This window comes from Patagioenas fasciata, chromosome 25, assembly GCF_037038585.1.
Source record: "Patagioenas fasciata isolate bPatFas1 chromosome 25, bPatFas1.hap1, whole genome shotgun sequence".
Lineage (NCBI taxonomy): Eukaryota > Metazoa > Chordata > Aves > Columbiformes > Columbidae > Patagioenas > Patagioenas fasciata.
In genome coordinates, this window is record NC_092544.1 from 2,188,187 (window position 1) to 2,200,508 (window position 12,322).

At 55.3% G+C, this 12,322-nt stretch overlaps 1 protein-coding gene across 1 annotated transcript in view; it reads left to right on the forward strand.

Moving 5' to 3' along the window:
* The first annotated feature begins 6,118 nt into the window (after positions 1-6,118).
* Positions 6,119-12,322, forward strand: part of GRIK3 (glutamate ionotropic receptor kainate type subunit 3) — an 88,045-nt gene continuing 81,841 nt past the window's right edge. Inside the window, exon 1 of the mRNA XM_065856991.2 lies at positions 6,119-6,752. Within this exon, the coding sequence (XP_065713063.1) occupies positions 6,638-6,752 (115 nt within the window). The 5' untranslated portion in view covers positions 6,119-6,637. The remainder of the gene's footprint in view (positions 6,753-12,322) is intronic.

The window sequence follows — 12,322 nt, forward strand, 5'->3', positions numbered from 1 at the left end:
AGCAGCAGCCGCACAGCCCGGCACAGGTGGCGGCAGCAGCACCAACCAGTGTCACCAGCACTGTCACCGCAGCGCTGGGGCAGCCTAGGGGAACGAGAAACATCAGAGAGCATCTTACCGGTTACACTTCAAAAAGCAAGTGGTTTTCTATCTTTTTAAATTCATTTTCTCTGTTTTCCTAACACCTTTAAATACCAAATAAACAGCGGATTTTAAAAAGCTAATAAAAAGCAGCGTTTCTCTCTTCCTGTGAGGACTGTGATGCACACGGGGAGCCTCCCACACTCCCCCTCTTCCAGCCCATAAATACTGCGCTGCACAATCCCCTTCCACCGGGATGAAACATAAAACTCTTCATTGCTTGCTAAGCCGAAAAGCACCAACATTAACCTCCCGCCCAAGCACCGACAGCCATGAATAACAAGTACTTAACCAGCACAACGCTCTGGTTTAGCACTGGTTTTAGAAGGCATCTCACACCAGCTTAAAACAAGGCCACTGGCAATCCAGGCTCCAGTTCAGACGTGTGGGTTAAGCGCTAATCCCAGCCCAAGTGTCTTCTGAGCACGACCTGGCGCTTTGTCCCAGAGCCGGGACATCATTCCCGCAGTCACGGGCTTTTTGTTTCCACACATCTCGCGCACCTGGGTTGTCCACAGCATCTTGCGCACCTGGGTTGTCCACAGCATCTCTCCCATGGCCAGTGCCCAGCGCTACAGAAAAGCTGCTCTTTGGACATCCCGCCCCACGCAGGAGCCTCCTCATCCACACACATCAGGACGCAACACCCAGTCCTGTCTTATTTTGCTCTGAACAGGGACAGCCAGACCAGCCATAGCTTCCCCACCAGCATTTAGATCTTGTCTGGGTTGTTCCAGCACATTCAGAGATGTGCAGTGGGTTGGAAGCAGTGCCAAGTGTGCAAGGGGAGTGGGAACAAGACCCACTGCAGCTGGCCAAATAACTCCCAGCGTAATCCCACTGGAGTCTGATTTTAACAGGCATTCAAACCAACGTGCTCTTCTCTTGGCCTTTGCATGCGTGGAGGAAAACACCAAAAGGTATTAACAACTCATTCCAAACCTTCACACGGGTAATTGGACACGTGGGTAGTGAAGTGCCCTGTGCCCTCGCGGGCTGGCCGGTAACCAACCTTCTGCTTGCCCACACGCTCTGAGGCTGACAGGTTAAAAATCAATCCCACGTGAATTCATCAGGAAGCCAAGGAGCATACCAAGTTTTGCTGTAACCTGGTTCCATGTAAAGATAATTGCAAGCAGAGTTTAATTCTGCAGTGTCTCATTTTCTTGTCTGACTAAGCAGGCGTAATTTACACCCATCGGTTGCAAATGGCTCAATGGCTTCTCCCACCAATCCTAAAGAGAGAGGGCTTTTTCTTCCAATGAAAAAAAAATCATTTCCTACCTCTGCAGAAGGAGGATGGAAAATACACGCAAAGGCTGCCCGACACAAACATGCATTTCCACTCAGCCTAGTTCAAAAGGCTACATTGCAGCACAGAAAAGGGAGCACTTGACAAAGCCAACTGGCCAAAACAGCTTCTCCCACCAGGGGACGAACATGTGGTGCGATAAAGATAATAATTTAAACCAGTCTTACTTATTCATTTGTTCCCTGTTGCCCTTTTCAGCCTGTAGGACACGCTACAATTGTACAAACTCGCCCGCTGCTGCGTGCGGCTGATGAGCAGCTGGGGGCTCGTGGAACTTCGATATGAGAGGGATGCTCGAGCCCTGCTCGCCATGCACAGCCAGGTCTCTCATAGCACCAGTTCGTGTCCAACACGAGATTGAAAGACGTGGCTGATCAAAGGAGGCGCCCAGCAAGGGTCCCACTCCAGCGCTGGCAGGGATGCTCGTGCTGGCTCAACCGCCTCCCAAGGGTCCCCCAGGTGGGAGCGAAGCCACCTTTGAATCGGTTCTACCACAGGGGCCATGGTGAGAGCTTTCCCCGGAGCACCGGTCCCCACAACACCCTGCACAGTAACGGAGTCGGTACCAACCCTGCTCGTCCTCAGTTTCCGCAGAGCGCTCCTGCTCCCCGGTTTGACAGGAGCTCGCGTTCTCCCAGCGCGTTCGCCTGACTTTCGCGATAATATATTCAGCAGAACTGGATACATTTCAAACCAGCTATTACACCACAGTATGTTCCAACACAAATATATGCAGCGTAGTGCAGCAACAATTCTTCTACGAGTTATTACTCTCTAACGCAGATTACAGGAAAAAAGCAGCGCTTCCCTGCCTGCCCCCCGGCCCCGCTGGGCGAGAACCCACGGAGCAGACCCCACCGCAAACCGCGCTTCCCGGGAGCTTGCATGGAATCACCAAGAGAATAAACCGGGCAAAAATCTAAGAAGCGGGAAGCCTCCAGACATCCCAGTCATCTGCCCAGCAACACACTGCACAACACACGGGTGGTTTCTGGCACGTTCCATGGTGGGGATGGCAGAGCTGCCAGTGCCCCCGGCACTGCGGTCAGAGGAACCCACGGGGAACACGGAGCGGAGATGGGAATCCTCCTCTTCCCAACCAGCTAAACACAGCACAAAGTCATAGTGAGTTTGTGGGGGCAAACGTGGTTTCTCACCATTGGCTTTGGCAAGAGCTCCAGGCGGCACCGCCGCCTCGCCCCGGCTGCTCGCGAGGGTTTGACGCCTTCCACAAAGCGCTGGACGGAGCTCCTCGATAATTAATGCAGGAGGAATCCTCACTGTAGCTAAACTTGCTATGTAAAAAATCAAACCTACCGCGGCACACGTGGAGCTGCAGGGGAACCAGAATTAAAACCACAGTGTTAAAGGGAAGCGGAAGGAGGAGAAACGAGCACACGAGCAGAAAGGATGGAAATATTCCTCATAATGGTGAACCTGCGAACCACCAGCTGAGATTCAATTTAGCGGCCCATCAATCACGCTGGCAGTGTCACAGCTCGGGGCTGCTGGGGACGCTCTCAGCAGAGGGCACTCAAGGCCCAGAAATCTGCATCTCCAGCCCCCGTGTATTTACTCTCTGGTATTTTCGGAGACGACTTCAGCACATGAATCTTGGTAATGTGAGCACTGGGCCTCATAACTCACATTGATTGTGGTTATATTACACCTGATGCATATAAATCTAAACAAAACGCATGTGGATGTAGCTAATTCAAATGAACCAGTTTAGATACCATTAAAAAAAATAAGAGAAGCCTCTTTTTCTTCATTAGCATAGAAAAATGCCATAGCTATAGAAATGCTTACGTCTCCTTCTGCAGGTTCGTGCTTCTGCTGCTGCTCTGAAGCATGAATCTCGTTTGAAAAGGTCCTTTGTCAATCGGCATTTTTCCCTAGATATTAATATTTTAAACACTATTTCCACTTTCGCAAGCGGCTCCTTTTCATACTCCCAAATAAAGTATTACACTCATAGTCCAGAACATCAATAAATATACAGCTGTATTTGTAGGTGAAGAAACTGAGATTTTTTAATGTATGTAAAAAAAACATAAAACATACATGAGTATCAGGGTCTTATCTGGGTAATAAATGAACTCTAAATACCACACGTATGCGCTGTAAAAAAGGCAGCATGAAAACCCAACATATCCAAACACCCTCATAGCAAACGAGGAATAACCAAATGACTTATTCCAAAGGGCACGCGACGTTCCCGAGTTACAAATACAGCAGAGCACGTGCACTAATTGATACACTACAGAGTGATGAATTATCACATTAAAGCCATTTTCACAGCACTTGGGAACTGGGCAAACACCTCCCATTTTTAACGTGGCTGTGACAAATCGCAGAACGCCGAGCCCTCGGCTGCCTCTGCCTGTCCCTCAGCACCACAGCAGCCACCGGTGCCCAAAGACGGTCCCGTCTCACCCCATACAAACTCATCCGCATCTCAGGGAAAGGTTGCCTGCCCACCCACTGGGACAGACGGACAGACAAAAAGCACATGGAGCTGGGCAGCACTTACCCAGCAGCAGCACTGAGCTGGAGCTCTAGTCCCACAAGGTGCTCTGTTCATCCTACAGAAGCACTTTCTCTTCTTCCATCCATTTTGTCTTTGCTGTAATTGGCCACAGCTGGGGACACTTTGGCCCAACCTGCAGGTCATTGCTCACAGGTGTGGAGCCGGGGCAGGGCAAAAACAACCTAAGGCAACCACGGTGCAACATCTAAGAGCAGCTCCCAAATGGTCCCTCTTTTCAATCAGGCCGTGGGTCAGGCCTGGGGTGCCCTTGGAGAGCAGGGACTGGGCTGGGGACCGCGCACAGGAAGGGACATGGAGATGAGAGTTTTGCTGCACGGCTCGATTGCTGTGGCAGGAAAGGCCATGGCAGCCCCAAACAACCCCCCAGGCACACCGCACTTGTTTTCCCATTCAACTTCAGGTAAACCATGGTCCTGCCTTCCTGAGCAGCACAGGCTTCTTCCTCTGACCTACAAACCCGCTGTGCACTATTCACGACCTCCATGCACCCATCAGACCCCGGCCAAATAAGAAATAAGCTGTTTGTGCGGGTAGGATCCAGAGGCTGAAACCTGGTGCCAGCAAAAAGGCGAGAAGCAACATCCTGACACTAATGAACCAACAGAATATACCATCCTGGCTACATTTTAGTTTAAATAGTCCACAAAATCTCAACCTCTTATCCCAAGTTACTGAAAATCAAACCCACTTCTCTACATGCTGGAGTCTGCAAAGAGTAAAGAACAGACATAGAAGAAAGAGTCCTTTCTAGCCTTTCCCTCCCAATAGGTTTGTGGGGCTTTTTTATCTCCAGGTGCAAAGACTCACCAGGTTGTGACATTTAATCTTATAACAAGTTCACAGGAACAGCTGTCCTTCATTTAAGCAATAAGTAAAGAAAAATTCTTCCATGCCCTTTTGCTAAATCTCATGCTTTTCGGTGTCAGGAGGGATACAAATATCCTTAACATGAGAGACCCTTTTCTATAAGCGTCCTTGACACGGGTGAGATTTCCCGCTGGACGCGGGGCCGTCTGCCCGCACCGAACAGAACAGACCCCGGAGAGCGGGTTTCTGCACAGCGCTCTGACGATGCCGCATGCCTGCGCCTCCTGGCCTGACTCCTAGAAAGGAGTAAGAAGAAGCCTCCTCCACCACGACATGATGCTGAGAGCCCAGGCGGTGCTCAGGGGCACCCTCCCATCACCCCACACGAGCTAAACCGCGGCCCCGAGCGCCCACGGGGGCTTGGGGAAGAGTTACACCAGCATCTGCAGGAGGGGCTGGTGCTGCCGTGGGCGTGCAGATCCCCAGAGGCTCTTCCAGCTTCTCCTCACCATTCCGTGATGCTGACAGCTGGCAGACACCCCGGCCAATCCCCCTGCTGCCACGGGCACGCAGGGAACCCCCCGGCCCCGCGGGTCTGCCTCACTGCGGCAGCCGCTGCGCCCGCTCTCTGCTGTCACACGCAACACCCAGGAACTCTCCTTCGGATTTTAGACCGATAACGATTCGCTTATGTCCCCTCCGCCAGTTCACACAGTCAGGCGAACGGAGGCTGCTCCAAGTCGCTCGAGCGCAGGACAGCGATCGGCTTTTCTCCCAGCGCTGAGCACACCGAGCTCGCTGCTGGGGAAAGAGGCAGACAAGGAAAATTAAAAGGATGGACAGATATGGAGTAATAGTATGTTTGTAAGAAAATTAAAGATTTGCTCTTCAGATGTTCCAGGCGATGTAGTTAGCAGACAGCTGGCAAATGGGAGCGATTGGAAATGATGAAATAGATCAAATTATTTAAATGAGACAAAATAAATTCACCCCAGCCTAGCCCAGCAAGTTGACAAAGCAGCTACTTATCTGCTGCATGTGCAGCCCTTTGTCTCTGTCACCGCGGTCATTAAACTCCCGCCTGTGCAGCCCGGGCTGGGCACCCGCTCGGTACCGCCAACTCCAGCGGCCCCGACCCCCCCGTACCGGCCCCGACCCCCGGTACCCCGGCCCAAACGATGCTGCCCCGCCTCGCCCGGAGCCCGATGGAGGGGCTGTCGGGGACACAGGGGACATAGGGGACATCGGATACCCCGGGATCCGCGGGACGGGGGGGGGGCTGTCGGGGCAGAGGGCCCCCCGGGGCTGCCGAAACCCCCGGAGCCCCCGCGCCGCCGCTCCCCGGCCGCCTCCTGCCCCGCGCCCCGGGGGAGCGGGCGGGCACAGCGCGTCGGTGCCGGTGTGTGTCGGGGGTGTGTGTCGGTGTGTCAGCGTGTGTCGGTGTGTGTCAGTGTGTGAGGGTGTGTGAGGGTGTGCGGGCTCCACTCCGGGCTTTGCGCGAGCCGCGCGCATCAGCGGTAGGAGGGGACAGAGCCGCTCCTGCGGGCGCACCGGCACCGCTCCGCAGGTGCCGCCCGACCGGCAGCGGCACCGCACGGCCCGGCGCGGCTCGGCTCGGCGTGGCACGGCCCGGCGCGGCTCGGCTCGGCTCGGCTCGGCGTGGCACGGCTCGGCTCGGCACGCGGGACGGGCCGGCGCGGCCGCACTAAGATGTGCCATGAGCGGTCCGGCCTCGGCGCCGACCGGCCGCTCCGCCTGAGCCCCGGGCAGCAGCCGCCCGCTCCCCCGCTGCCCCTGGGGCCGTAGGGCCCGCGCCCTCCCCAACGATGCCCCATCTCTGGCCGGCTCTCCGCGGCGTGCTCTGGGAATACTGGGCAGCGCTCCTGGTCGGCGGCTTCTGGGGCCAGTGCTCGCACGGGATGCCGCATGTCATCCGGATAGGTAAGGCCGCCCGGCCCCGCGGGGCAAGGTCGGGGCGCGGTGCCGGGGCGGGGGATGCGCAGCCCGGGGACGGGAAGGACGGTGCCCGCGGGCGCGGAGCGGGGCCGGGCGCGGTGCGGAGCTGCGTCCCGCGGCGGAGCGGTGCCGTGTACCGGTGCGGAGCTGTGTCCCGGCACGGAGCGGTGCCGTGTCCCGGGGCGGAGCGGTGCCGTGCCGCTGCCACGGGGGTAGCGCGCCCGGTGCGAGCAGCCGCCCTGGGCACGGTGCAATGGGGGTGCTGGGCACGGTGTAAAGCGGAGAGGGGGTGCTGAGCCTCCGGAGAGGGGGGATGCCGTGCTCTTGGAGATAGAGGGTGCTCTGCCCCTGGAGAGGGGGATGCCGTACCCCCGGAGAGGGGAGATGCTGTGCCTCCGGAGAGGGGTGATGCTGTACCCCTGGATAGGCGGATGCTCTGCCCCTGGAGAGGGAGATGCTGTACCCCCGGAGAGGGGAGATGCTGTACCCCTGGACAGGAGGATGCTGTACCCCCGGAGAGGGAATGCTGTACCCCTGGAGAAGGGGGTGCCCGGTGCGAGTTGGGCTGCTCTGCCCCTGGAGAAGGGGATGCTCTGCCCCCGGAGGGGGGGCTGCGGTGCCCGGTGCATAGCGGTGCAAGGAGAGGCGCTGAGCCTGCTGCAATAGGGTGCTGTGCAGGGGGCTCGGAGCCTGGGTCAGCCGTGCCCAGCAGCAGGGAGAGGCAGCCGGGGGCCGTGGCAGCGAGCCCTGCGGCCCGGAGGATGCCGCGGGCTGGTTATGCTGCAGCCGCTGCTAAGGGCCAGGCGTGTTCGTTAAATTGCGGAGGTTGTGGGGAAAATTAATTTTTAATAATGTTACATAAAGTAATTGCACAGATAACAGCTTGGGAAAGAGTCTACAATCCTTCTTTTTCTAATTAAACAAGATACTTGTTTTAAGTGTGTCAGTGAGAGAACGGTGCTGGTTTCCTGTTACACCCCATGTACTTTGCCACCCGTACACATTCCCAGGGATTTGCTGTCTGCCCAGTAAAAATTATAAGGAGAGGTTTACTTGTCTTTTCAGGGACTGGATTCTAACCCAGAGAAACTAGTGAAAACAGAATAGATTTGTGAATATTCTGAAATGGAAAAAAAGGGTTTTATTTATTGCAGTGCAATTGCACAGCAGCAATGTGAAAGGCAGTGCGGGGAAAACGCTGCTCCGGAGGGGCAGCTGCGTTCTGAAGAGAAACACTGTCACCTCCAGAACAGTTCTGAGCGACTGTGTGGCCCAGAGCGTCTCACGGCCGATTCCTGCAGGGTGAACATCTGCTCTCCCCTGGACTCCTGTGGCCGGGCTCTCCATGCAGCCGTGGTCCTGTGCGTGTTGCAGTGCCAGAAATGCTGGTGGAAAAGGTTAATGGACCCGCTGCTGGGGCCTGGGCCCTGGCGGCTACTGAACTTTTGCTGGAGCCAAGCTGCTTGGTATGCTCAGCCATAGCCCCGAGCAGCTGGAAATGTTTTGCGCCACAGAAACCCCCTCCCAGGAAAGCTCCGGGTGCTGCTGCCAGCAGGGAGGAGGTGTCCCCGCCGTCCCCCCCCCATCCGTCACAGCCTGTCCCCAGCGAGAGCTCCGCAGCGCCGCGGCAGCGCTTCTCTTCCCAACGGGTCCCAGGGCACAGATCCCCACTGGGACCACTGGCTGTGTGCTGGGGGGTCCTGCCGCAGCTGGAGTGTCCCCGGGGGGATCCTGCTGCAGCTGGGGAGTCCCCAGGGGGCCCTGCCCTGGCGGCTCCTCCTGCTTTGGCTTAGCAGCAGCGGGCCCGATCCCGCATGGGCTGCTGTGGGCATCGGTGGGGTCCAGGCTGGGGGTGCCTGGGTCCCCAGACACAGCCCAGCTCGGGGAGCCATCCCAGCCAGGAGCACCCCCGTGGGTCCATGGATGTCCAGCCCCACGCCCAGCGCCTCCCCGGTGCTGCACCCGGGTTTCCTCGCCGCAGAAGGTGGGAGCGCTGCTGTGCCTTCCGCACAACGGCCTTGCTTTAATTGCCGAGAAACACCCCGACGTTCAGCACCTTGTTCAGCCTCTTTCTTCATCAGTCAAATAAGAAACCTCAAGATCAGAAAAAGGCTTTAAACGGGGCTGCAGGGAGACGGGTGTTTCCCTTCGCTCTCTGCTAAAGCTGGCGTAATTCTGTCCTCTTTTTCTCAGCCCGCTGGAAAATTGCAGCTTTTACCCCCTGCATTAATTTGTGCAAAGCTGCCCTGGCTTTCAAGTAATTCTTTTAATTATTAGGTTATGCCAGGAAGTGCAGAACACTTAAATAAGTATTGTTTTAGAAATGAAAATCAAGGCAGAGAGAAAACAGGCAACTTCTCAAAGCTCTCTGCTTTTCCTATGAAGCTGACTACTAAAATAAATACAGGGAGAGATATCTAAGAAAGGGAAGGAAAAGCCAAAAGCGCTCTTTCTCCCATGAGTAAAATATAAATATTTAATCCACACATCTAAACATAATCCACACATATACAGGTACAAAGAAAATCTCTGCCTTATTGCTGGATTTTTGTTTATTAAGTAGGAGTTTGTATCTGAAGCTTTTTCAACAGCTGTTGGATTATTACGCAATCTGTTAAATATTTGAAAATGCTCTATCAGGAAGATCTGCTGCAGGCTCAAGGTGCTCGATTCGGCTCCGAGCTTTGCTGCTACAAAGACAGACAATGGTAGCGGTGCAATGGAGTTACTCCGTGTTCACGCCCTGTGTGATGCCGCCATGGGATGGCTGAGCTTACACCTGTTAGCAAGCGCTGCACCGAGCAGCTCTATTCCCAAAACCATGCCCCTCATACAGTAAAAGCAGCAAGACGATTAAGCTCCCATTGAGAGCCTATTTCTCTAACCTTTCTCCTAGATTAATGAGCAGTAGTAGCACCTTTTCCAGCAACAGGCGAGAGCCTGATGCCATTTTGTGGAGCCCGGTGGCCCCGGCGCTGCCAAAGCCAGGGCTGACTGGGACCAGCGCCCGCTGTTCCGCAGCGCACCGGTCTCCATCGCCGCGCTTTGCTGAAGCGCCATCAGACACGACTTGGAGTGATTATTTTGATGGATGACGTGTTAGCGAGATCTACGTGCCGATCAGATGGATGCCAACGGTTTGAGATTAATAAGGAATTCTAAAAAATAGACCATGGGCGCCGTCAATCTAATCCCAGCCCTCGCGTTCGTTCATTAGTGGGTTTGTTTGTATTCCGGTGCTGCTGAGGAGGTGACGCCAAAACCGCAGCCCCGCTGCCGTCGCCCCCTTGGGCAGCGCTGCTTGGGGGGCAGAGCAGTGGGGGGGTGTCTGTCCCCAGTGCTGGGGGTGACAGGAGGGTCCCACACACCCAGGTCCCCCCAAACCAGGCTGCACGCTCACCTCGTCCCTCCCTTGTGCCGGGGGGGCTTTCAGCTCATGTTCCACCTTTCATAGGAATCACCTTCACCTCTACATTCTTGCTTTTATTCTGGGTTGTGGTTTGGTTGTTGTTTTTTAATAAGGTTATATTCCCACCGATATTTGTGGCAATAATTATACTTTGAGCATGTCTGACAGTCGCAGTCTTGTATCCCTGAGCTCTTGTGAGCAGGATCGGGCCCCAGCTAAGCCTTTAAACAAATAGCCCTGCACGGAGGAATCCATCGGATTGTACTTCTAGTCTCTTTCTAAGCTGTGTTTGCCTAGAGAAGGGGTCAGAGCATCGATCGTTTGTATGATTTGCAAGTAACACAGAAAAGACAATCAAATTGGATTGGAGTCTGCGTGGAAAAAAACCCATTGATTATTTTATATAAATAAGCAGAAAACAAATTCTGTGGGTAATTATCCTCCTCTGTGTGATTGCCTTTTCTGAGGCTTATTATGCCTGTCTGGGATTTTATTTTGAAATCACCTTCCCACACTCTGCAAACCAAGTGTTATTTTTAAAAACAAAGGCACGAGCAGGGTTTTGCAGACTGGGGGGGGGAAAGGGGTGGATGCGGGGAGGGAACCCTCAGAACGGCAGCGCCAGGGGTTCCTGGCACTGCCAGCCTGGTGACGGGTTTGGCGCTGGATGGCAATGGGGGGAGAGGGGTCACCGGGGGAGTGACCCCCCGGCAGCCCCCAGTGCCCCCAGTGCTCCCAGTGCCCCCAGTACTCCTGGTGCTCTCAGTGCCCCCAGTGTCCCCAGTGCTCTCAGCGCTCCCGGTGCTCCCAGTGCCCCGGTGCCCCCAGTGCTCCCGGTGCTCTCAGTGCTCTTGGTGTTCCCAGTGTTCTCAGTGCCCCAGTGCCCCCGGTGCTCCCGGTGCTCTCAGTGCTCCCAGTGTCTCGGTGCTCCCAGTGTTCTCAGTGCCCCGGTGCTCCCAGTGCCCCCAGTGTGTGGTACCAGCAGCAGAGCTGGGCCACCCGGGTGAACCTGCAGCGGCTCCAATGCCACCTCATCTGGGGGTGCGAGAGGAGAACCCCCCGCACTCCCGGGGCCAGCAGGATCCCCCTCTCTGCATTTCCACTGGTGCAACGAAGCGGTATGTTTGGGTTTGTTGTGTCTTCCCTGTTTCTAACCCCCTTTTGTTGCCCTTGTGGCTTCTCCTGCATTTCCGTGGGTATTTCTGTGGGTATTTCTGTGGGTATGCGCCCATTGCTCAAGCATTTAACGGCTGATAAAGTTATTTCAGGTCATGAGATGCTTTGTGTGTCAGATAACGTGTTCTAGTAATTTCAGCGGGATATAAGGGTGGCAGTGTAAATTGTTTGGTGGTAAATTAATTCTGAATACATTTGAATAACAATGTTACCTCTTTATCGCAGAATAGTCTAATTATTTGATCTTGGCATCCTCTTGAGAACTTCATACAGGAAATCAAGATCAAACCACAGAGCAGAAGAAAAGCAAATCCTCATTCATCTCGGGGGCAGGGGCGCCGCCAAACCAGACAGACCTGCTTGGTGCTGGTGGCCTCAGAGAGGGGACGTCCCCTGGTGGGCAGCAGCACATCCACCCCTGGGGTTAAAGGCAGCAGATTCTGCCAGTGGGGAAGGAGCTGGTGTGGACTACGTGTGCAGGGACAGACAGACGGCTCTGCCTGCACTGGGGACACAGTGATGAGCTGCTCTGTGTGCAAGGACAGACAGACGGCTCTGCCTGCACTGGGGACACGGTGATGAGGTGCTCTGTGTGCAGGGACAGACAGACGGCTCTGCCTGCACTGGGGACACAGTGACGAGCCGCCTGTTCTTGCTGCGCCGCCACCTCGGGCTTTGCCACCAGCAGCTGCAAACCCACTGCCACTGCTCCAAACTCCACTGCTTCATCTCTGGATGGTTTTGTCGAAGCAACTAAACAGAAGTGGATATTATGGAAAGGTTCCCGTTACAGCCTTCGCGCCGCAGCCACGCGCAGAGCAGTGCTATAAGTAATTCGGTCTCCAGCAAAGCCGGGTCTCTCCTGTCCCGGTCCATGCAGCGCTGCCCTGGCGCAGACGGGCAGTGTCAGTCAATCGGTGATCGCAGGGAACCGCAGCGTTCCCGTGCGTGCCGCGGGACGCCGGCCGGA